This window comes from Dipodomys spectabilis, unplaced genomic scaffold, assembly GCF_019054845.1.
Source record: "Dipodomys spectabilis isolate Male_0828 unplaced genomic scaffold, ASM1905484v1 ptg000060l, whole genome shotgun sequence".
Classification (NCBI taxonomy): Eukaryota; Metazoa; Chordata; class Mammalia; order Rodentia; family Heteromyidae; genus Dipodomys; species Dipodomys spectabilis.
Genome location: NW_024870737.1, coordinates 833149 through 857949, shown reverse-complemented (window position 1 = coordinate 857949; position 24801 = coordinate 833149). Strand labels below are relative to the sequence as shown.

Here is a 24801-nt window from a genome sequence, read left to right as displayed (position 1 = left end):
AGTTATACCGTGGGGGAGGGACATACAAAGCAACAAAGAAATAATCTTATAAATGTGTTAGAAACCATCACAAGAAAGAAAAAAAACATTTAAATACATATCTTAGGGTTCATTTCCCTAACATCAACTTAACTGTTTGCTCTTCAAATCTTTCACTGATTGAGGATGGTAAGCACTTCTTCTAATGGGGGAGAATGATGGAAGGAGTGACTCTGATCAAGAAGCATTGTATGCACAACTTGACAAAGAATTGTAATGTATTTGTATTACTAGGTAATAGTTTAAAAAGTGCCTCCAAAGCAATGTTGAGCTCACTGGGGACTAGAACCTGGCCAAGCTGACACATGAAGCTGACCAACATGGTGGTTTAATCAGCAAGGACAATTGAAACTCAGATCAGGGAACGAGGATCCGCGCTCTGCTTTTTCTTCTCTGCCCCTTTGTTCTCATTGTTTCTTCCCAGGCGGATTCAGCTAAAAACTAAAAACAACAAAAGGCATCTCTGCTGTCCTGGAACTCTGGATGGAGGGAGGTGGGAGGCACTATGCACTCTTCAGAGAACTTCTTCTGATATAATGCGTGCCATTCATTGTTGTCCTGAGGTAGGTCAAAATGGTGATAGTCCTTGGACATGTCCTGTTTTGGGCCCTGTGCCAGTTCCTGCCTCTCCCTAGAAGTGACGGAGGCTCAACCCCACCTACCCCTCTCCCCACTAACTAAATCATGGGACTAGCAAGACAGAGTGGTTCTCACAAGCCAGGCTCTGAGCCGTATCTCTTCTAAGATGCTTACAGAGTAACAGGGAGGCAACCAGAGGCACAGCCCACGAGATAGGGCTGGAACACAAGGTACCCAGTCCCGGATCCTAGCTAGAGAGGGAGTTTGTCTCCACCCCTATGCTGGGGTATATCTGCCTTGAGCTCCTCGCCCTTGACAAACTCACTGTCTAGGTGCCTCCACAGCGCCTTCCACCCTGTGAAGAGGCAAAGGGAACGACTGCTAGTGATGGCAGGAAACCCTGCCAACGTCAAGGAAGAGTTAGAAATGTCCCTGGATGAGGACTCGGTGCCGGGAAACCATTCCCAAAGCCAAGAGCACATGGCGATCACAGGTAAGGAGTCAGTAAAATGCCCCAAGGCTCTAGCCACTTATGTTGGCCTTTGAACTACCGTTATGGATTGCATCCATACATTGTAGAATATGCCTGTGTGTCTAGACAACTTGTATTTGGTTACACACATGTGGTCTCAAATATATGCACTGGAGATAAGAGTACAACGAGAGGGAGAAAAGGGGGGAAATGGATGTAAAAAGTTTATAGTGGGGGGGGCAGGGAGGATTTGGGGGGGGGGAGGATGGGAAGGGATGGGAAGGGGAAACAAAGGAGGAGGCTACAATGCTTGCTAAGAAATTCACTCATTATATTGCCATGTAATTGTAACCCCTCTGTACAGTATTTTCACAATAAAAAACAGTTTGTAGTCCAAGAGGAAAGAGGCTCCGGTCTCCCTCTCATCTAAGCTGCCACTGTGTACTGTCACAATTGATGGGATGTTTTGGGGGTATCTGTGTTGTTCTCTGTAGAAATGATAGAGCGTGGACCCTGGTCTCCAGGTGTTTCTCAACGGAGACAGAAGTTGGAATCAAAGGTTACTACTTCTGCTGGAACCCAGCCAGCTTGGACTATGACTACCCCTCGGGCCAAGAAAACGGTAAGGTTCGGGTCCTTGCTATGTGGCAGATGGCCTGGGGGTAGGGAAGGGGAGGCAGGGAGCAGCTACTGCCTGTCGGAGCTACGGCCTGACTATGAGAGTCAAAGAGGCCAGAAGTTGGTTGTTGGGAGGCATTGGTCACTGTAATCTTCTCTTCCAATCTCTCAAAAATGTTTTCCATACTTTTGATTCCAATCTACAGGAAAATCAAGGGGCTAGTGTAGGAATTGTATGAGACACTTGGTATTAATGACACTCACAGAGCCTAGTGGCCAGGTTCCTAAGAAATCCTTTGACAGCAATAACTTTCATGTTCATATTGTTGCTTAAGAACAGAGGAAGGCTTCAGGCCCTTTTCAGGTGACAGGTGAGCCCTGGATGTCTGTTCCTGGGTAAGTAAGAATGAAAGCAATAGAAGAGGAACTCTAGACTTGTGCACATGTATATCTGTGACAGGCCTGCCAAATAGTAGGCTCTGCTTCAGCAGGGTGATGGGCAAGGAACACGAGGGCATATAGGAACCCCTGAGTGCCAGGAGGAAGTGAGTTTTATTTGGTGGCATGAACACCCCAGCTTTCTTATCAATTTGGTTTTGATTCTTTTGGCTTGGGATAAGTGTGTGGCTGCCAGGAAGGTAGAGTGAGAAATGCTGCTATGACTGTCACTTAGTGGGGACTTCAGGGGAAACTGTGAGAGCATGTGGACTAATGGTTCACAGGACAACCTCTGGTGCACAATGCTCCAAGTATGGCTCTGAGCCCACTGCTTAACTTCTCTGCGTCTCAGTTTCTTCATCTTTCAAACTGAGATGATAACACCTGATGTACATTGTGATGGCCTGGATTTGATCACTTGATATTGATCAGGGCTTAGAGGATGGCATTATCCCTGCGAAGTGGTAAAATTACGTGAAATAATAGCCAGAAACCCAGAGCCAGGAAATTCTGGCACTCGCATGTTATGTTTGACTCCTTGTTGCCACCTTATTCTTTAAAAGTACCTGGTGCATAAGATGTACAAGTCGTTATGTTGAAAACGAACTTTACAACTTTGGTGGTGGTGGGGGAGGAGTGGGGGGGGGCGAGGGGAGGATGGGAAGGGATGGGAAGGGGAAACAAAGGAGGAGGCTACAATGCTTGATAAGAAATGTACTCATTATCTTGCCCATGTAATTGTAACTCCTCTTTGTAACAGTATTTTCACGATAAAAAAGAAAAAAATAAGTAAAAGTACCTGGTGCCTTTGGCCTGCAAGATTCTCTCTGAAAATGAATGCCATGGGCCTGACCTGAAAAAGTAGGTGGTTTCGCAGAAGCCAGAGTGAAGGTCAGGCGCCAATACCTCCTGTTAAATGGCTTTTATATTATGATTCAGTTGGTTGCTCAGAGTCCAGGTGGTATTGATCTGTGATAGTTGTGGCAGGAGACAGGGACCCTGTTACTGTTCCTTCCTCACCACAATCTGAAACAGCCAGAGCACCTGAGAGGCAGAGGGTGGGTGTCGTGCTGACTCTTCTAGTCCTTGATTATGGAGGAGCACATACCAAAAGGTCTGCCCATCAAAGTGTGGGGAAGCTGCTTAGGTGGAGCTGAGCAGGTGACTTGGAGGGACCTTTCTTTTTTATAGGGACATCACTCACAGCTGCCCAGGATGCAAAGAGACCAAGGCCATGGTGAAACCCATGCCCAGGAGAATACTGGCAATGCCCCAAACATGAGATACAAGTATGATCGGTAAGAGCTGGAGCACTTTGGGCCCTGGCTGATTGGGCATGGACGTGGCAAGGTCAGTAGTCTGGCCTGGAAGGAGTGTGTTTGGGATGTTGGAGTTCTGTTGCTTTCTGGCCACTTGAGTCCTCCAAATACAGTGTCCAGACCAAAAGCCATCATTATCCCAGAAGGGAAGGTTTGGAGGCAAAACAGTCCCTATGCAAGAAGTCCCCTGCTTTATCTCCTTGCCACTGGTCCTACATGGGGCCAGCAGCAGCCTAGCTCTCTGTTTTCCCACCAGCAACCCAGGGGCAGATTTGGTGGCAGAGATAGGCCTGGAAGAGCTCAATGGACTGGAGATGGAAATCATGAGACGACAGGTGAGCAGCTGCTGGTCATGGACCCTTATCAAGTAGAGGCAGTATCATAATGCCTTAGGGTGGGTGTGTTGACAGCAACGAAACCACAGCTGTATAATCTTATTCCATAGCACTCAAGGTAAAATTAGCCTGCCTTCACTGCTTCCCACACCCTATGCTGATGATCGCTCTCAAGGCCCGCTCATCTCTAACATACTGGAAAGGAATCAGAGAAGACAAAAGCGGAACAATGTGTCTCAAGATCAGTACTAAGAGATTTGCGAGTGGGGTGCTTGGGGTACAAATTAAGCATAGGAAGAAACACTGAGGAGTAGGAGTATAAAGTCAGGTCCTTCCCCTCCCCAGGGTACTTGGGTTCACTGAAGGACAACCAAGCTCTTTACTGTTTTCACTTCATACTAGCCCTACTTTTGCTCTCTCCCCAGATGCAGGTGATCACTGCGCGTCTGCGCGTCCTGGAGGACCAGGATGCCACCTGGCGCTACAAGGAGACTTTGCTCTTCACTCTGCTGCTGTCTGCCTGCATTGTCAACCTGTGGCTGTGGATGCGCCAGTAATGCTCCACAGCCAGTGTAACCCCGCTAAGAGCTTTCGCCCTCTTCCCGTTTTTCCTTTTCTCTTTGGGCCACCCTTGCCTGTTCTCCTTCCAGCAGCTTTCAGACAACACTGGGGCCATATTTCAGCTCTAGTCACACCACCTGCCTGGGTCAGGTGACGTCATTGCTGCTGCCAGAGTGGAGGACCTCTGGTGTGTGTCACAGAGGCGGGAGACAAAGTAACACCATTCCCTACAATAATACCAGCTCAAGCCTCACTGAGCCATACCTCTGTGACCCCAATACACCTGCTGTTCCATCTTCGGTGGGCGGTGGTGGCTGTTTCTTCCTTCCCTGATTCATTCCACGTGGCTCACCCCGCTCTGCGCAAAGAACGTAATAAAATTTTAATGCAGCATCAAAACCTGGTGCGTGAGATTCTCATGTAAGACTCACTTGTGACCATGGTGGTCAGGTTTGATGAGGAACAGTCCATCTCATCAAAAGCCTTTAGACTTTGGGGACTGAGCTGCTGCCATCTGCTCCCTGTCCCCTGGAACTCACAAAGTCCTCCCTGTCACTTGGTGTCGATGACCAGTCCAGCTGGTGCAGGGACACAATCAGAGGAAATCTGGAAGGGACCAGAAAACAGCTCATTAGCCCAAGAGGAAATTGAGTTCCGGAGAGGGGAAATGTGGCCCTGAGGTTTGGGAAAAGACAGGGGCAGGGCTGGGCCAAGGATGGGTTTTCTTTACTCCTAACATAGGGAGTGGCCAGTGTCCTACAGATTCTCCGAGAGAGGATGAGATTCTTCTACAGCTCTGAAAGCTGAATCATCTATCCCTAGGGCACACAGCCGCACCAAGCATGTCATCCGCAGGGTATGTGTACCAGGCTGCTGCAGTTCCAGGAAAAGACCTGCTCACTTTCCCATGATCAAGGGATCAATGCACAGTTGGCTGTGGGTGCAGACTTGGGATTTTTTCCATTGGCTTTGTGGCTAAGTGGGTCTTTCTTAGATCCCCAAATCTGCCTACAAAGATGTCAGAGTATATCAGTAGATATAAAATGAGTGAAACCATGAGTAGACCAGGAGGACAGGAGAAAAGAGAGAGAATAGGGGAAACGAGAAAGACAGGGACGAGGGACACAGACACCAAGCCAGAGAGTGAACCAAAGAGAGAGAGGGAGAGGGAAGAAAAGAGGGGAGAGCTGGGTGCTGGTAGCTCACACTTGTAATTCTACCTACTGAGGAGGCTGAGATGTGAGGATTGCGGTTCAAAGCCAGCCCAGGCAGGAAAGTCTGTGAGACTCTTATCTCCACTAAACCACCAGAAAAGCCACAAGTGGCCCTGTGGCTCAAGTGGTAGAGCACTGGCCTTGAACTGAAGACCTGAGGGACAGTGCCCAGGCCCAGAGTTCAAGCCCATGACTACCAAAAAAAAAAAAAAAAAGAAGAAAAGAAAGAAAGAAAAGGAAGAAAGAAAGAAAAGAAAAGGAAGAAAGAGAAGAGGGGAGGAAAAGAGCAGGTGAGGGGGCAATTGAGAAAGGAAGAAGCTTAAGTACAAGTGAAATAGGGAATTCAGGTCTGGCCCACGCCATCTTGGCCATGTGGTGAATGGGAAGATCTGGCATCTTGTCTTCATGGTGGGTGTTAGCCCAGAAGCCTCCTCCCTCATGGCTTAACATGCTCTTTCCCTAGGCAACACTAGGCCCATGTAGTAAAGGCAGCAAATGATCAATCCCTACCCCCTTTCCCAGAGAGAGCAACCTGTTGGGATAGCTATAACCATATAAGGCAGCAAGATCCCCCACATCCTGGAGGTTATAAAAGGTCACCTGAGACAATAGCACTTCTTCTCACTTCCTCTCACCTGGTGAGATGGGGTCTTGCCAGTTTCCTTACTGGCAATAAACCTTTCCTTTGTTCTTCCCACATGGATGTCCACATGGTATTTTGGCTGAGTGTAATTTACTCTAACAGTGGGGGAAGGTTAAGCCCCCACCCAACAGGTGATGGGTATGCCTGAATCCCTGGAAGCAGGGGCGGGCACTGGCTGATAGGTTACTAAACCTGTCAGTCCAGTGCCTGAGACTGGGACATTCTTATGACTCTGCCCCCTGACCTAACCCTATTTAGGCTTGGACCAGCTCAGGCCCATCGGGCCATGCTACGTGTCTCCGTGTTTGAGTTGTGTCTCCTGGCTCCTGGCTGTTCTCTGGTCACCATGGCATCCCACTTCAGCTTTCCATTGCAGCTGAATTCGTTTGTTGGTATTGTTTTTGTTCTTTCTTTCCTCTCTGGCCTTCATGGCTCAGTTTTCTAGCAATGTTAAGTGTATTTGCTGGCTGCTGGTGTTTGAGATAGGAGCCTACCATGTAGTCACTGGCCTTTTAATGAACACTCCAAAATTTGACTTCTCCAAATGTGGCTTCTCTGTCTTCTCACCTTATAACTCTGGGGCCTGCACTGCTAGTACCCATCACCTCTCCTGGGTTCTCAGTGGCTAAGGGAATTCTTCTATTTCTGACACTGGGATTTACAAAGATTCTGAGATGGGGATTCAGAACCCCCTGTCAGCCCCATGGGACCCTGTACATATGGCTCCTGGACTTTGGCCCAATTAAAGGTGGGGACAAGGACACCTAATGAAGAGAAACTTGGCAGATTCTCTCTCCAGTCCCAATACAGTGGAATTACACAGTGCCAGGAAACACCACTGAGCAGAATAGAGAGACGGATGACAAGCCCTTCTTGCCAACAGTTAAGAGTGCCTAGAAAAGCCTAGAATGTTCCTCTGCCCTCTGATCAGGAATGATTGCAGGGTTGCAAACAAGGCCTCCTTACAGGCCACCTTGGTGCTTTCCCCAGCCACAGGAAAGAGCAGAAGAGTGCTCAGAGAAGCAGAGACATGAAGCAGCCCACCCATTTAGACGCAGGCAGCATATAGCACTTCCTGTCCCCAGAACAAAGCTTGCACTGCCTTTGTGCCATGGAGAGCAAGACAAGGAAGGAACAGGGCCTAGAAGGTAAATGTCAAGACAGGATTCTGTTAAGGAGGCCCGTCTCTTTAGCTCTAATTGGCATCGTTAGAGAAACTTCAGGGAAGAAAGGGCTACAGCCACGCCTGGCCAAGTCTACCCTTTAGGGCCAGTGTGTACGTGTGCGTGCGCAGACATGGACATGTTTGCAGGAAAAGTTGAGTTGAAAATATGTTGTGAAACAAAGGTGTCTCTTGGGAGCAATTTAGCTTAGTTGCAAACAAACAGCTTGGTGGCCCCTCTGGAGAAATAGTGCCTGAGCAAGGTGAGCTCAGATGCAGCTCTTGGCTGGGTTGTGGCTCTGTCTGTCCCTTGCCTTGCAGGATGACCACTGACTGGCTCCTGTTCCTGCAAAGATGCCTCAGACACCTCCTGAGAGGAACAGCATCTAGAGCTGCCATTGCTGGACTGCACGGCAAGCTAGAAGACCATCCTTGGGCCCCTGTGTAGTGCTTTTGAATGGAATAGGGGCACTATTGCAGGAAGGGGATGTCAACAGGTAGACTGACACCTCTGCTTGTCCCTCAGGCTGTGAACACTTGGAGTATTTGTCTCTCTTCCAAGTTGTCTTCAGCTGTCTCAAATACTCTTTGCTGAGCCCAGACCTTCTGTCAAGCAGCCATGAAGTGCCCCATGGAGAAGCAGTATGTCCCATGTACACTTGGATTTGGGGAAGGGACAATCTAGGCTGGTAGTAGAGGGGTGTCTAGTCAGACCTTGACTGGAGCAGTAGCTTCTGGAGGGCAGACTCCATTTATTCTGCATCATTGGTATCCAATAGAAGGAAGGTGGGAGACCTCTCCTCTGACCAGATTCCCTAGAGAGCTGTTCTGGCTGTGGTTAGAGCTACTTGATCTTTAGGACATGTCTTTTTCCCATCCAACTCCTCTTTCTACGGTGCACCTCTGCGGTGCCATACCCACTACATTGAAAAAGAATTATTCTTAGCGGAGCCCCAGTCCTCCAGAGAGGAAGTCCCCAAGGCTGGTTTGGTGGGCCCCTCTCTAAACTCTGTTGTTCCATGTAGATTCCCAGCAAAAGCTGATAGTCAGTGTTCCACTTCTGTTTCAATTTGGCTTTGTAGCAGGAGGAAGAAGACGGATATAGGAAAGTGAGCCTGTGAGGACAGGACTATGAAGTTGCAGGAAGGGGCCCTGGTGCCTTTCAGAGCAGCCTGAAATCTCAACGTCCCAAACAAGAAAAAGGCTCTGCTACTACTCTGGGGCTCTTAACTCCTTTCCCTTTCCAGCTCCCATCCCTCTTAGAGACAAAGTCTGAGGGGATTTGGATAGAAAGGGTGAACTCCTTGAGACTAGCCTGAGCCTACACTTGTCTTTTCTCTCCTAGAGGTCTCTCTGGCTGGGCCTTCAGTCAGGTGGACTGGCTGGTACTGTGTCAACACCTTAAGACAACTGCAAGGTAGCTGAGAGTTGGCAGCTTTCAGTCTCTAGATACAAAGCCCTGAACAAGCTCCATGAAAGGGAGAGTCCCTGGGGGAGTTGGGAGGGGCTAGCTCCTAGGTCCTGGAAGACAAGCAGCTCCTGCAGCCAGACAACCTAGTATCCAGTGTTCACCTGCAAACAGCCTGGGGTGTGCAGGGCCCCTGGGCTGAAGGGCTTCTCCAGTGGTCAGGTGGCATCCTGGGCCAGGGTCAACACTTCATCTTAGCTGTGGGCATGAGCTCCTGTGGGCCTCTGCTGGCTTCCTTTGCTAACATCAGGCACGGTGGGACAGTTCTGTGACTGGGAGGCTGCCAGCTGCTTGTTGGGGACGCAAGGATTCCACCAGCTAGGGGACAGGAGAACCAGAAAGTCTCTGCTGGCTTTGGTGCTCATGAGCCCCCAAGGGCTTTTCTCTGACTGGAGGCTGTGTGGACGGACCGACAGATGTTGAGCACAGGACTCCCTGCCTCTGAAGCCATCTGAGCGGTGAGGAAAAGGGTGGATGCTGGGTGACATCTTCCTATGGTTACTGGCTGGTGGCCTCTATGGGGCTGGAGCTCACTCAAGTGCGCAGGCCCTAGACCCAAGATTGCCATGGACTGTTGTGTGTATGGCCTGCACAGGGGGCTGAGAAAATGGCTGTGTTAGGGAATTTGCCTCCCACCAAAGAAGTCAAATGAATTCCTGGGGGCTCTACTCATGCAGTAATGCAACACTAGGTTTGTCTGCACATATGTAAGACACTGTTCTCTTCTAGGAAGGTGGTAGGGAAGGTAGCTTGGCACAGAGGGCTTTAAGGACTGCTTGGCTATACATGGCTCTAGGAGAGAGTAGGGAACCTGTGGGCCTTGCCTGCTCTGTCCTCACTGCCTGCCCAACGCTGAACACTGGCACAGGGCTATTTGATACTTGAGGGCTCTGTACATCAAAGGAGCTGCTTCGATCAGAAACCCTGCTCTGATTGCACGTTTTGATTTTTACATTTTGAGTTCCACTCTCATATCCTCCGGACATCTTGGAGGATCAGGATCCTCAGATATGGGAGTTGGCCTCTCTGCCATTTAGATAAATTCATTTGCAGTGAGGTCCTTGGAGCGTCTGATTGAGGGAAGATTCTGGAATCAAGTAGCAGGCCTGGAGCAGGAATAGACTCTCAAGGCTACTACAAACCTAGCATCCTGCTATGTTTAGGCTTCCAGTTGGAGTCTAGTTTTTGCAGGCCTCAACCCTTTTAGTCTGCAGCCATTCATAGGAGGTGACAACCTCATCTCTACACTTCTAGTCAATGAGGAGGACTCTGAACCCTCTTCCACAGCTGGGTTGCCTCCAGGTACCCCTACCTGCCACCTGTCAGCAGATCTGTTTCTCCAGAAAAACGGATAGAGAGCTCGATGAAGCATAGATACAAACTTCAGGTTGAACCCCAACTGTGTTAGGCAAAAAGAAAATAAACCTTTAGTTCACTGGTGGAAGATAAATCTATGTTAGAAATACAACGGGAGGGGGGAAAGTAACCATTAAACCAAATGTGCAGTTGTGGAGTTTGAACTGTGCACAGCAAGTTCACGGGTTCATTTATTTATTCATCCATCCATTCATCTATTCATTCATTTATTCATGTATTCACTTACTATATATATATATATATATCAGGTATGTCGCTTGACTAGGTTCTGGGATGGAGCAGGGAGGGGAAGGGGAGGATCAATGCCTAACAAAACAGACAAGACCCTGCCTCTATAAAGCTTCCTTCTAGGGTGAGGTTTTCTGACCTTGGCTCTGAAAGTAGGAGTGACAACATGAGACTGAACATAGACTGGAGGGAGGAAACATGGACCAAAGGAAAAGTTGGAGATTTGAAAGTAGAAGAGAGTGGAATCACAGGTGGCTGTGAAGATGGTGCAGGCCCGAGGTGTGGAAGACGTACTACAGAGAGTTTGGCAGTGGAACCAAGGAGATTTGGAGGCCTTTGGGGGCTGGGTTGGAGGGTATCAGGTTTCTGCTTCGAAAGAATGTAAAGAAAGAGGTGCTTTTCTGGAGATGAGACACTGAGGAGATAGGAGCTTAGGCTCAGGGGAAGAGCACCATGTCAGTTGGGGATTTGTGGAGTTCAGGATGTCAGTGGCTTGTTTCCAAGAGACCGAGAAGGCCTATGGAGACCTGCAGGTGTGGAGTTCATTAAGGACAAGAAAGTTTAGGAGCCTGAATTCTAATTGTTGGGGTCTGGCCTGTTCTTGCTGACATCCATCCACTCTCCCCCTCCCCCCCCCCCCCCCCCGTGGTGAGTGTGCATGTCTGATCCTACAGGCTCATCTTTTCCTTTAAAGAAATGAACTATTCTTTGGCAAAATCAGTCCAAGAATGTCAAGTTTCTGACATCATAATATCCATGCATTGTCAAAGTAGGGAGCAATTGGATTGGCTTCCCAGGCCTATTGAGCAAAGCCTGTGTGTTTGGCCGGTGGCTACATCCATCCTACAAAGAGCTCTCAAGTGCCACTTTCATGGAGGGGCTAGTCTTGAGCCCGGCTGCAGAGCAGCTGATGAAAGCCACAGACTTCTCCTCATCCGTGGCTCTCAGCGTGCCCAGTGAGTGACAGACAGTCCTCCTCCTCCCTCACCTACCTCTTGCGTTTCTAATTCCCACCTCCTAACTGTGCATGATAGGCCTGGGGCATAAGGAATCATAAACAGCTTCAGTTCCACACTCCAAAGTCAGTCTCAAGAGCCTGGCTATGCACGTTGAAGTCATGACCCTGATTCATTAGTTCTATTTTATGTGCCTTGCAAGTTGGTCCTGTGGTTGAGTGTGCTTTTAGAGCTATACTGTGGAGGTATCTTAAAGAGGTAGACTCACCAAGTTGTCATGGGGATTAAGTAACTTGATTTATGTGAAGTATTTAGCACAAGATAAGTGCTTCATAAATGAGAACTTGCCCCTGAATTATTAGGCAGGTTTTAACTCCCTGTCCAGGAATGACTATTTCTTTTTCTTGAACCCCCTTATGGCTTTCTGCCTGCTAGCCTACCTCTATGCTTCCCTGCCTTGCTGTCCTAATGCTCTTACATCCATGACATGAATATCATCCGCTTCGTATCGTTAGTATCTCTAGTACCCTTGACTAGGGCCTTTTCCATTGAAATGACCAGAAGTGGGTGCTCATTTCTACCTAAGACATGGAGTCTGCTTCTCTAAGTTGTCAAGTGTAGAAGAGACTACTTCCCGAGCATTGTAGTTGAAGTCCTAATGGACTGCATTGTATAGAAAGTGGGGGCATCTGGCCATGTACAGGGCCCCATGAGCTCTCCAAAAGGCCTACCAGAGTTCCTCTCTGTACCCACGGCTTCAGGACTACCAAGTCCCCTGACGACACTGGGCATACTCTTGAGGGAGAAGTTTGAGTGCCAAGCCATCCTGAAGTCCATAAGGGCATGAAGTCCTGAGCAGTTATATCTATCAAAGGACCCAGATGGTAACAAGTTTAGTATGACTTAGGACAAGGTGAGCTTCAGCTTTTTTAAGGTAAACTAGAGAGAACTGGGACTGGACATGTGCTGCCATTCTTTGGTCTCTCACTGTATAATGTGTCTTTAAGATTCTCCCCATTATCAGTGAATTTTGATAATTTCATAATGTGCCCTGGTGTATGCTTCATGTGTGTGCATGCGCACATGTCCTCACGCATGCACATCAGCTCCTGTTTAGCTCTCATAGATGTGTCTCTGCATTTGTAGTTTTCTTCCATTTTTTAAAAAAGGTCATTATTTCTTCTAGTCCCATTCCTGCAGGAACTTAGATTACAGTTGGATGGACCCATTAAAGTAGTTCCACAGTTCCTTGATGCTTACTCTTGTTTTCGGATTCTTTTTCTCTCTGTATGTTTCCTTTTGGATAGTCTCACTGGCTTGTCTGTAAGTTCACTAATGTCTTGTACATTATCTGATGTTCCATTAACCTCATCCAGAGGTGGGGAAGCTTTTTTCTGCCAAGGGACATTGGGATATTTACAATATCATTTGTGGGCCATATGAAATTACCAGTAAAAACACACAGCAGTGGGAAGCTGACGCACCAAATGACTTCCTCCGCCTTCAACAGGGAACGGTCCATACCAGTGGCCACTGCATCTGCACATTCAACAAAACATGCATTAAAAAGATTGAAAAAATAGTGCGTGTACTTAACCTGTACAGACTTGTTCTTATTTTTAATCCCCCAAATGATTATATATTACAGCCTTAATAAAGCATTTGCATAATACTAGCTATCATAAGTTATTGAGAGATGAGTTAAAGAGCATGGGAAGACCTAGATAGGTTACATACAAATATGATGTTTTCACAGAAAATCCTTTGATCTAAAAAACTCGAGCACTAACTAGTCAATTGTGGTGCCCACAGGGGTTTCTGGAACTAATTTTCCATACATGCTGAGGATCATCGATAGTATGTTTTTCATTGCAGAAAGGACAAATCAGGAATAGTCATGAGGCTCACTTTACTTATCTCCAGTTTCCTAAGGAATTGCCACCGATTGTTATGTAATATTGAAAGTTGTGAAAATTGTTATTTCATAAACTTTTTGTCAAATTTTGATTACTTCATTCTGGAGGATGTATTTAATTAGTTACTTCATCTTAATCAAGAGAAAACATGTTGTCTGTTCCCTTAATATCACTCGATAGAGTAGGGGCTTAAGGTGAGTGATGAAAGTGGAAAGAGAAGGAAGAACTCAGGATCCATACACAGACATCACCATAATACATTTATTCAGGGTTTACCATCTGCCAGACACTGAGACTAGTTGGTAGCTTGGTTAAGTTGGTCATGATGTAGACAGTGACAACTGATTGGATACAGATACTCTTTACATGTGACAAGCAGATGAGTGTGGGACAAACAGGGGAAGATCAAGAACTCAGTTTTACACAAACTAATTCTGTGGTTCCTAATCACAATGCAAATGGTTATTCCAAGGTAAAGTGGAGTCCAATATAAGTTTGCAAGTCATCAGCATCTGGATGTGTTTTAAGGGATGACACTGGGGATAAAATGGAGAAGAGAGAACACAAGTGAGCAATTCAAGCAATGAGTTCAGGACCCTGCAATTTTTCGTTGGAAAGAGGAGAAGGCTTCTTCACAGAACACTGAGAGGGAGTGGCCAGTGAGGGAGGAAGAGAATGAAGAGTAGAAGCCATTGTTTCAAGGACAGGGTGAGAAAGCAAATGGAACAGGAAGTGAGAAGTGTCAAGAAACATGACAGTCTTGGTGGTCTCTTATTCTATCTCGGAGCAAGTCTGACATCAGAGACCCTGCCAGAATCCTGTCTTTAGCCTATTTCCAATGACCTGGTCCTCAACAGGTGGTTGGCTTGGAATTGTGCATGGAACAGAACTCTGAGCAGCACTGACATTTGCGTGAGATGTAAAATGTAACTTGGAGTTTTGGCTGTATGTTTAACAGGGCCCTTCTCTCTTAAGTGTTAACATATACTTCCAACTCAGGTTCAAAGGACTCATTGGGCAAGGCTTTTGTTTGTGTAAAGTCCTAATCAGATTAATAACTCAGTGCTTGCCCAATAAGTCCCTTGAACACACAGCCAAGGATATCATGACTGAAGATGAGCTTTTTATGGAATTGTCATGTTTTAATTTATGCTTGAGAGCCACCTTCCTTGAATATATCATTCTCCATCTAGGCTCTCTGACCATCTCTGTATGACTTGTTGTCTTGCTTGTCATGTCTGGTTTTGACCTCACTCTATTGGTTTGACTTATGCATCCCTGAAGTAGCTATTAAAAATTTTCTGATCTCGGGGCTGAGAAGGTAGCTCAGTGGTAGAGTGTTTGCCTTGCATGCATGATGCCCTGGGTTCGATTCCTCAGCACCACAGAAGCAGAAAATGCTGAAAGTGGTATCATGGATCAAGTGGTAGAGCGCTAGCCTTTAGTTGAAGAGCTGAGGGACAGTGCCCAGGCCCAGAGCTCAGGCCCCACAACTGACAAAAAAAGAAATCTTCTGATCTCCTGCCAAGTGTGCACCTACCGCAACCTGGGACCTCGCACTTCCCCTGCACCTCACTGGATCCCCACCTCCACAGAAAATGTCCTCCATCCCCCTTCCTCTAGCCCGTTCCTCAGGAATCACTCCACATGCTCTCGGCAAGTCATGGGCTCTAGCCTCCAGTGCAGGTGATTATTAGCACAAATACTTTCCTTTTCTACTAAGTCCCTTGTCAAAAATCTTTAGACTTACTTTATTATCCCCTTGATGTAAAAATTATAGCAATAGCCACACAGAATGTAACTGATGCCCACAGACTCCTTCACTTCCCAGCATTATCTCTATCAGTTCCTGGCCAATCGCACAGAGATAGCCACGTGTTCTAGCTCACGCCTCTCATCTCCCACTGCTGATCCTGAGCCCTGTGAAATGTATCATCTTTTACCAGTACCCCGTGACGCTGTGTTGATGAGATGAGCACTGAAGTCTTCATTGTTCTATCCCATGGCTTGTATCAGCTCCCATATCAGAAGTTGTGATTATGGGGTTCTCTAGGCAACTTTATCTTCCTGCCTTAGGACCGGGGAGGGCCTGATCTTAATAAACTGTTCCCTTCCTGAAGCTCTCCCTTCCTTGGGAATGCTTCTTTCATTATTCCTGCACTTACTCAGCATTTTGTGCTATCTGTTACTTGTGACTCTGCCCATGATGACATCCATGAGTCCCCTCTAGTGCAGGTCCCAGGAAATGGCAGCTCAGCTGGAGTATGCTGCAGCAAGCTTAGAAGGCTGTGATGAAAGCCGCAGACCAGGCCTCTGCCTTTAGGACAGAGCATACATGGACAGACGCTTGACACTTTGTTGAGGAAAGTCAGCCTGGGAAAGGGCCTGTTTGAATGTAATCAAGGAAGCAAAGAGTTATGATTGCCATTCAGATTTCTGACTTGAGTGACTAGGGAAGGGGATAAGGTTCTTTGTGAAGTAGGGAAATTGGAACCGAAGCCCATTTGACAAATTTTATGTCAAACTCAGTTTTAAACATGTTGTCTTTGAGGGTCTGGGCTATCTCAAAGGAAATATCCAGTAGAAATATCTGGCAGGTGGGTGTGTGTGGGGGAAACATGGGCAGGGAGCTGGGGAGAGACTACTAGTATGAGTTCTTATCCCCTTGATGTGAAAATTATAACTAAAACCTGAGAGTAGAAATTTCTTGGAAAGAGCATGCCCATGAGAACCACTGGTAGGACTGTGGTTTAGGACTGGGTGAGACAAGGGATAGCTGTCTGCTTGCGCTCGTTCCCTAACAAGTAGCCCACAGGGGAAATCTTTGATGAAGGCGAATATGTAAGAGTGGACAGCCACCATGAGGTGAAGCCAGTTTCAGAGGAGGGCTTGCTCCTGGTGAAGAGGGTGTAGGGATCTGAGGGAGGAACTAGTTTTGGGGGCCAAGGCCAAGGGAGGGTTGGAATGAATCACATCATACAGAGCTGGCTGGATCGTGAGTCTCAGCTTCTTTTGCTTTGTAAACTTGGACTTCAACACTATCTTTTCTTTGTATCAGTCCTGGGATTTGAACTGAACTCCTGAGCCCTGTCCCTGAGCTTCTTTTTGTTTAAGGTTAGTGCTCTACCACTTGAGCCACAGCACCACTTGTGGCTTTTTGTGAATAATTTATTGGAAATAAGAGTCTCACGGACTTTTCTGCCCGGGCTGGCTTCAAACTGCAATTGTAAGCTCTCAGTCTCCAGAGTAGCTAAGATTACAGGCATGAGCCACATCAGCACCCAGCTCAGCACTATGTTTTTAGGAGGCCAACTCTGAAACTCTGATCAGTGTGAGTGGCCTTGGCTTTGTTTGTCTTGCCTGGAACTTTCTGTCTCCATGCTCTGGTCCCTCTAGGGACAAAGCGGTGACTTGTAAATGCTGGTACTTTTCCCTCAGGTGCCCTCATTAACATCCTGATGCCACTCTCCCGCTGAGAGCACCAGGAGAGTATCACTGAGGCTGCTTGACGTGACTGCTATTGCCATGGTGACGGCTTTGAGGAGCTGGAACAAGCTTGCAGCACAGGGGGAAGGGGAGATGGCTTGGACTCCAGGAACAGCTTTGGTACTGTGACTCTGTGAGTCAGCAGGAATAGGCCTGGAAAATGTAAGGGCACGGTGACCATCTGTGTGCACACCTGCTGAGGAGCACGCTGAGGAGCGCCAGCAGGGAACATCCTCTCTGCGCATCTCTTGTCCCACGCTCCCTGACTCTGAAAAGAGATCCCGTGCAATGCAGCTTTGTTTTCCTCTTCTGCAATGTTCTTTCTTAGATTGATCTTGTTCCATCTGCTCAATCCTCTAGTGTTGGGGGCAAATCTCAGAATCCGCAGGTATTTCTGGGGCAGTACGGGGCAGGAGGACTTGGCATTGTTTCACTGTATGTATGTAAGAGCCAAGAAAAATGACTGCACTGGCCATCTTCATATGTCATATACAATGAAAGTAATGCTAAACTACAAAAGAAACAACGGTTTCGTTTCCTTTACTGTGCACATGAACTATCACAGCCAGCTGAGCAGTGATTCTATTCTTACTCTGCTCAGCAATAGCCCTCCTGCCCTCTATGAGTACTAGGGTCTTCTATGACCTTCTTTGGTCATCTGTCTGGCAGGTGAGTCTTGACTGTACATGGAGGATGACTGAAAAAACCAATGGTGTGAAGAGCTCTCCAGCCAATAACCACAACCACCATGCACCTCCTGCCGTCAAGGCAAATGGCAAAGATGACCCCCGGACAGGCAGCAGGTGAGTCCACTCAGGCTAAGTAATTTCAGAGATAATCCCCAAACTGCTACTTCCTCCCATCTATGTTTCATTGTCGAAGAATAAGCTACCATTGGCTCTAGAATCTCCTCTAAATGAACTATGGGATTTCTAAGCATGTCCCAGGAGGTAAGACAAGACAAGCTCAGAGAATCCTGGGTACAATTCTGTTCCTTTGCAGGCCACAGTCTGCAGCTGACGATGACACCTCATCAGAACTTCAGAGGCTGGCAGAGATGGATACCCCTCGAAGGGGGAGGGGTGGCTTTCGAAGGTGAGTGCCCCCCGCCACTGACCTTCTGGTACCCCTTGTGTCCATAAGACCTGTCAGGATGATTGCCGTGGCTCTGAGCTTCTCAACCCCTCTAGGCCTTTCTATAAGACCCTGGACAGAGTACATATAAGGCAAGCTGAGAGTGGCCAAAGGACATTTCCCTTCCCTTGTAGAAGAGCCTGGATAGAGGCCAGAGGTACCCATCACAGAATCACAGGCTCCATGGAAAGTCAGAAAATACGAGACAACCTTCATTGTGGTCTGCCTTGCCTTAGTAGGATCTCTCCCTGCTTCCTGTCCTGAAGATCTCCTATTTCTTCTTCCCAATTACCTTATATAGCTGATATCACCTTACACAGAAAATCTTCTCATACCTTCATCCACAGGATGCACTTCAGGTCATTTAAGCCCTGTCTGCTCCCTTCAAGCCCAGCTTTTAGCACCCAGGAAACCATGATCAGGCCTATTTCTATATTTCCCTCATCATTTTCCCTCTCCCTCAATGGACAGTGAGCTCTCTGGGGCTTCTTCTGTCTGCCTCATGCTCCTTGTTTCTGGCTTTTAGGATTGTCCGTCTAGTGGGGGTCATCAGAGAGTGGGCCAACAAGAACTTCCGTGAAGAGGAACCTCGGCCAGACTCATTTCTCGAGCGTTTTCGTGGGCCTGAACTCCAAACCGTGACAACCCAGCAGGGAGATGGCAAAGGCGAAAAGGATGGCGATGGAAAGGGCACTAAGTACAGCTGTTCAGCCTCTGGGGTTCAAAAGGCTCCCAAACATGCAATGGGAGGGCTCAGCGGGGCTTCTAATAACAGTGCCAGGAGTAATGCTATACTCCATCTTAGTGGAGAAAGGGCTTCAACGCTGCTACAGCAGTCAATGCTGTCATCTCCATGAATGCTTTTAGTGGCTTTTCTTAACTTAGCTTCCACTTGTCAGAGGTTCTCTTACTGCTCATGAAGTGAATGTGGGCAAGGAGGGGGCTCAGGCAAGGCTGTGCTACCTCCAGCCTCAGATCTAGTGCTGATCAGAGAGGGTACAATCAAGAAGTGCTATTGAGCTGGCTCCCGGTGACTCAGGCTTGTAATCTTAGCTACTCAGGAGGCTGAGATCTCAGGATCACGGTTCACAGCCAGGCCGGGCAGGAAAGTCTGTGAGATTCTTATCTTCAATTAACCACCAGAAAAATTGGAAGTGTTGTAGTGGCTTAAGTGGTAGAGCACTGGCCTTGAGCTGAAGAGCTGAAGGACAATGCCCAGGCCCAGAGTTCAAGCCCCACGACAAACCAGAAAAAAAGAAGTGCTGCTGAAGCATGCCTGTTCTAGCTGGACTGTGACCAAGGCAAGGGATTTTTGAAGAATCCATACAGGGAGCTGGAGGGGGAGACCCAGGTCATTGAGCAGAAGAGTGCTGGAGAGCAGAGAAGGCAGAGCGAGAGAGCCTGTGTTTTGAGGAATATGTGTGACTGCAGCTGTCTGGCCAAGCTGACAGTCCTTCCCTCTGGCCAGTGAAGGGAAAGGGCTCTTGGCAAGGTGAGACTCAACATCTGGGAAAGCAATTTGGAAGATGGAGGCCAAGGACCAGAAAGGGAGGGTGCAGTGGGCAGGAAACACATGTTGCTCGCTCGCCTGGAGTTTCTTTCTCTTCCCAGGAGAGATGTGGCAATAGGCCAAAGCTTGCATTACCATCCTGTGGTAATCTCTCCCCAAACTCTGAGGCTCATCTGTGCATATGCCCTGTATGCAAGGGGCCTCCAGAGGGAAAAGGACCCAATGGGCCTCTTTGTGGTCAGAATGGGAAGAAGAGTAGCCTTTGTCCATCAGATGCCTGGTACCAGACTGTGGGTAAATGAAAAATGGAACCCTAAGCCACTCACTACATACATCTGTTTAATCAGTATTTTGTTATTGGGGGGGGGGAACTCTTAGTTCTAGAAGCTAAAACTCTAAGGGACCTGGTCCCTAAGACTGGCCTCTGTGTCCTCAGGAAGAAATTTGAGCTGTTTGTCTTGGATCCAGCTGGAGACTGGTACTACCGCTGGCTGCTTGTCATCGCTATACCGGTCCTGTACAACTGGTGCCTGCTGGTGGCCAGGTGAGCAGGGAGGAGTGTGCAAGGGGTGGCCACAGCATTCCAATGCTCAGGTTGTGCTATTCACACCATACCAGTCCAGAAGCAATTGCTATTTTCTCTGACCGTCAAGTCTCTTCTATCTTACCTGTTAACCCCAACCTTTCTCATCATTGAATACACCAAGCCTTCATGTCTGTCCATTTCCTGGTGGCAGTGGTTACTTTTTTTGTCAGTCGTGGGGCTTGAACTTTGGGCCTGGGTACTGTCCCTCAGCTGTTCAGCTCAAGGCGAGTGCTCTACCACTTGAGCCACAGCACCACTTCTGGTTTTCTGGGGGTTCATTGGAGATAAGAGTCTCATGGACTTTCTTGCTCAGGCTGGTTTTGAACTGTGATCCTGAGAGCTCAGCCTCCTAACTAGGATTACAGATGTGAGCCACCGGCACCTGGCTCTGTTGTTACTTTTAAAAATGCATATCCTTATTGTCCTGAGCAAGGCCCCCCTGGGAAAGCAACAGCAACCCCGCACTCATGTCTCTTCTAGTACATCTGTCACTCTTACAACTGATGTGCCTAGTAGAAACTGGGGTTTGGTGATGCCACTTTATCTCCAAAAGCCTGTCAGTAGCTTCCTGTTTTCTGAAGCTTGGGCTGGGAAGGTGGCTCAGTGGTAGAGCGTTTGCCTTGCATGCCTGAGGCCCTGGGTTCAATTCCTCAGCATCACATAAGCAAAAAGAAAAAAGCCAGAAGTGGCACTGTGGCTCAAGTGGTAGAGCACTAGCCTTGAGCTGAAGAGCTGAGGGATAGCGCCCAGGCCCAGATTTCAGGCCATATGACTGGACCCCCCCAAAAATAATAAAAAATAAAAAGTTGAAGCTCTGAGGATAGCATCCAAGTGTTCTGAGGCTTGGTCTTCCCACATGCCGACAGCATTTGCCACACTACTCTAACCTTACCCCAGTCCTTTGACACCAAGGATTTGACCCATGGGATGCTAGGCTTTGTGCTCACTGCTGGGGAGAGTAGATTGACAAGAGAGGCATGATTTCCATATTGGTCACATGAAGATCACATGGTAGACTGAACATAAACATAAGGATAACAAATGACCTATCACTTGATCAACGCCCCCAGCCCTTTAATTGTTTTTTTTTTCTGCTTATGTGGTCCTGAGGAATCGAACCCAGGGCCTCAGGCATGCAAGGCAAGCGCTCTACCACTGAGCCACCTTAAGCAGGACCTTGCATTTTATTTCGACCTAGTTGGTCTGGACTGCAATCTCTGTCCTGCAGAGCTGTGCTGGCAGGCAAATGCCATAGTATCTAACTATTGGCTAAGATGGGATCTCAATAACTGCCTGGGCTGGCCTCAAACCACGATCCTCTGGATCTCTGTCTCCTGAGTATCTGCAATTATAAGCATGATATCACTGTACCTTGGTGGAGTGGGACTCTAAATGTGACCACTCTGTTGGGCATGTATAGGATCTCTATCCAGATGTCCATGCCTTACTCAGCACCATCTTTTCTAGGCCTTAACTATTCACTCAGCAAGTCCTGTTAAATCTTTGTACAAAGCTCTGGCATTTTCCACCCTTTATTCTCACTGCTTCTAGCCCAAGCCCAGCTATTACCCACACTATGGCCTGATTGGCTGAAGTTGCATGCCTGGTTCTCAGTGGATGTACATAGAAGTGATGAACATGGAAAGTATTCAACTGTTCTTCTAATGCCTTGTTCATGCATTCAATTCATGCCACTGGCCACAGAGCCCTTGTATCTTGGTACCTGCCTTTCTGGATCTAACAGTATAATGGTCAAGGCAGACAAACAATTGTCACTGGTGATGCATGTGTAGTGATTCTTACATAATGATAAAGGTTTGCATAAAAGTCTAGTCAATAGTATCTTCTTGGAACCAAATTAAATATGTTCACCAAGTTGGGCACCGGTGGCTCACGTCTGTAATCCTAGCTACTCAGGAGGCTGAGATCTGAGGATCACAGTTCAAAGCCAGCCCGGGGAATGAAAGTCCATGAGACTCTTTTCTCCAATAAACTACTTAGAAAACAGGAAGTGGAGCAGTGGCTCAAGTGGTGGCGTGTTAACCTTGAGCTGAAGAGGTGAGGGACAGTATCTAGGCCCAGAATTCAAGCCCTATGATCTACAAAAAAAAGCTCACCAGTGCCCCTTGTGGTCATCTTGAGTGTTGTATAAGTAGGTAGTCAACTTAGGGCTTCTGGGAACCTTGCCTTGCATTGAAGGTGAAACCAGTCCTATCCTCCTGCAGAGCCTGCTTCAGTGACCTACAAAGAAGCTACTTTGTGGTGTGGCTGGTGTTGGACTATTTTTCCGATGTGGTTTATATTGCCGACCTCTTCATCCGATTACGCACAGGTGAGTGAAAGTTGGGCTGTACAAGCAACTGTATGAGCTCCAATTCCAAAGCTTTTAGTTCAGATGTTCATTAAAGCTATGGGACATGATGTTGAACATACTTTCTCCGCTGGGACTCTGATAAAAGTTGTGATCTTTTTTTTTTGGGTCCGGTCTTGGGGCCTGAACTCTGGGCCTGGGCACTGTCCCTCAGCTCTTCAGCTCAAGGCTAGCGCTCTACCACTTGAGCCACAGCGCCACTTCTGGCTTTGTTTTCTTTTTGCTTATGTGGTGCTGAGGAATTGAACCCAGGGCCTCAGGCATGCAAGGCAAGCACTCTACCACTGAGCCACCTTCCCAGCCCAAAAGTTGTGATCTTACATCCTTAAACTGGTGAAGATCCGTGTTGGTCTCTTAGGGCCTTTCTGGCCAGTACTTCTTTGTGAAGGGAATCCAAACTGACTGGCTATTATTAAGCCCTTATTCCTCCTTGAGAAGAAGGGCTATATGAGCAGTTTATTTCTTGATAAGCATTTTATATAGGATGGGCCTGAAGGCAGAGGTGACATACTAGCTTGTGTCTCTATCAGGTTTCCTAGAGCAAGGACTGTTGGTTAAAGATCCCAAGAAACTTCGAGACAACTACATCCACACATTGCAGTTCAAGCTGGATGTGGCATCCATCATCCCTACTGACCTGATTTATTTTGCCGTGGGCATCCACAGCCCTGAGGTGCGCTTCAACCGCCTGCTACACTTTGCCCGCATGTTTGAGTTTTTTGACCGCACTGAGACTCGCACCAGCTACCCCAACATCTTTCGAATTAGCAACCTGGTCCTCTATATTTTGGTCATCATTCACTGGAATGCTTGCATCTATTATGCCATCTCCAAGTCCATTGGCTTTGGGGTTGACACCTGGGTTTATCCCAACATCACTGACCCTGAGTATGGCTACCTGGCAAGGGAATACATCTACTGCCTTTACTGGTCCACACTGACCCTCACTACCATCGGGGAGACACCACCCCCTGTAAAGGATGAGGAATACCTCTTTGTCATCTTTGACTTCCTGATTGGAGTCCTCATCTTCGCTACCATCGTTGGAAATGTGGGCTCCATGATCTCCAACATGAATGCCACCCGGGCAGAGTTCCAGGCCAAGATTGATGCAGTCAAACACTACATGCACTTCCGTAAGGTCAGTAAGGAGATGGAGGCCAAGGTCATTAAGTGGTTTGATTACCTGTGGACCAATAAGAAATCAGTGGATGAGCGGGAAGTTCTCAAGAACCTGCCCGCCAAGCTCAGAGCTGAGATTGCCATCAATGTCCACCTGTCCACACTGAAGAAAGTGCGGATCTTCCAGGATTGTGAGGCAGGTCTGCTGGTGGAGCTCGTACTGAAGCTTCGTCCTCAGGTCTTTAGCCCTGGAGATTACATTTGCCGCAAGGGGGACATTGGCAAGGAGATGTACATCATCAAGGAGGGCAAGTTAGCAGTCGTGGCCGATGACGGTGTGACCCAGTATGCCTTGCTGTCGGCTGGGAGCTGCTTTGGAGAAATCAGTATCCTTAACATTAAAGGGAGCAAAATGGGGAATCGACGCACAGCCAATATCCGTAGCCTGGGTTACTCAGATCTCTTCTGCTTGTCCAAGGATGATCTCATGGAGGCTGTGACGGAGTACCCGGATGCTAAGAAGGTCTTAGAGGAGAGGGGTCGGGAGATCCTCATGAAAGAAGGACTGCTGGATGAGAATGAGGTGGCCGCCACCATGGAGGTGGATGTGCAGGAGAAGCTGGAGCAGTTGGAGACCAACATGGAGACCCTGTACACTCGCTTTGGGCGCCTGCTGGCTGAGTACACGGGAGCCCAGCAAAAGCTCAAGCAACGCATCACGATTCTGGAGGTGAAGATGAAAGAAAACCACGAGGACGACTACCTGTCAGACGGCATGAACAGCCCAGAGCCTGCTGCTGATGAGCAGCCCTAAGCACTGGGCCCAGTGGCCCCTCTGGCCTTGCCTGGACACCAAGAGCTGAAAGAGCTGTTGTAGATCTCCAGATAGATCCGCATTACCCTCTTATACCTCTGAATTCTCCTCAGAGCCTTTCAGAAGCTCAAGATTTTGGCCTTAACGTCTAGGAGTCCCGCTCTGAGTGTAGCTAACAGCCAGGTTCATGGACACGCCCCCTGTGTTAAATGGGCTTCTTAGGAGCTCCAGCCTGCTCACATTGGATAAAGGAAAAGAACAGCAGAACTGCTCTGCAGGGGTCTGCCAAGGACTGGAAGCCTGGGCAATGCACCCCAATGCCCTTCTGGATCCTTCATGCCCAGCCGCTCTGTATTTGGATCTGGCCCCTACTTCTTCTAACATGTCTTCTGAGCACCCACTTCCTTTTACATAAAGGTATTCAAGAGTCAGCTGAAGACATGGAACCAGGAA

The 24801-nt window shown here is 47.9% G+C and overlaps 2 protein-coding genes across 2 annotated transcripts; both read left to right on the top strand.

The window, feature by feature from the left end:
* The first annotated feature begins 1005 nt into the window (after nt 1–1005).
* Nucleotides 1006–4410, top strand: Fate1 (fetal and adult testis expressed 1). Its single transcript, XM_042680405.1, has 7 exons — nt 1006–1111; nt 1585–1712; nt 2049–2079; nt 3125–3204; nt 3338–3444; nt 3722–3800; nt 4226–4410. Exons 1-7 carry the CDS (start codon nt 1006–1008, stop codon nt 4355–4357), a joined length of 663 nt encoding a protein of 220 aa, XP_042536339.1. The 3' UTR covers nt 4358–4410.
* A 13094-nt stretch (nt 4411–17504) lies between these two features.
* Cnga2 (cyclic nucleotide gated channel subunit alpha 2) lies at nt 17505–24348 on the top strand. The gene is made up of 6 exons (XM_042680383.1): nt 17505–17614; nt 17814–17906; nt 18472–18642; nt 19892–19999; nt 22267–22373; nt 22943–24348. The coding sequence occupies exons 1-6, from the start codon at nt 17505–17507 to the stop codon at nt 24346–24348; spliced, it is 1995 nt and encodes a 664-aa protein (XP_042536317.1).
* The last annotated feature ends 453 nt before the right edge of the window (nt 24349–24801 follow it).

What these genes read in the sequence shown, in the direction of transcription:
- Fate1 (XM_042680405.1), top strand. Translation starts at nt 1,006, where the DNA reads ATGGCAGGAAACCCTGCCAACGTCAAGGAAGAGTTAGAAATGTCCCTG. An exon ending in CCCCTCGGGCCAAGAAAACG is followed by an intron (nt 1,713 to 2,048) that starts GTAAGGTTCGGG and finishes GCTTAAGAACAG; the next exon opens with AGGAAGGCTTCAGGCCCTTT. An exon ending in TGGAAATCATGAGACGACAG is followed by an intron (nt 3,801 to 4,225) that starts GTGAGCAGCTGC and finishes CTCTCTCCCCAG; the next exon opens with ATGCAGGTGATCACTGCGCG.
- Cnga2 (XM_042680383.1), top strand. Translation starts at nt 17,505, where the DNA reads ATGACTGAAAAAACCAATGGTGTGAAGAGCTCTCCAGCCAATAACCAC. An exon ending in GGCGATGGAAAGGGCACTAA is followed by an intron (nt 18,643 to 19,891) that starts GTACAGCTGTTC and finishes CTGTGTCCTCAG; the next exon opens with GAAGAAATTTGAGCTGTTTG. An exon ending in CTTCATCCGATTACGCACAG is followed by an intron (nt 22,374 to 22,942) that starts GTGAGTGAAAGT and finishes TGTCTCTATCAG; the next exon opens with GTTTCCTAGAGCAAGGACTG.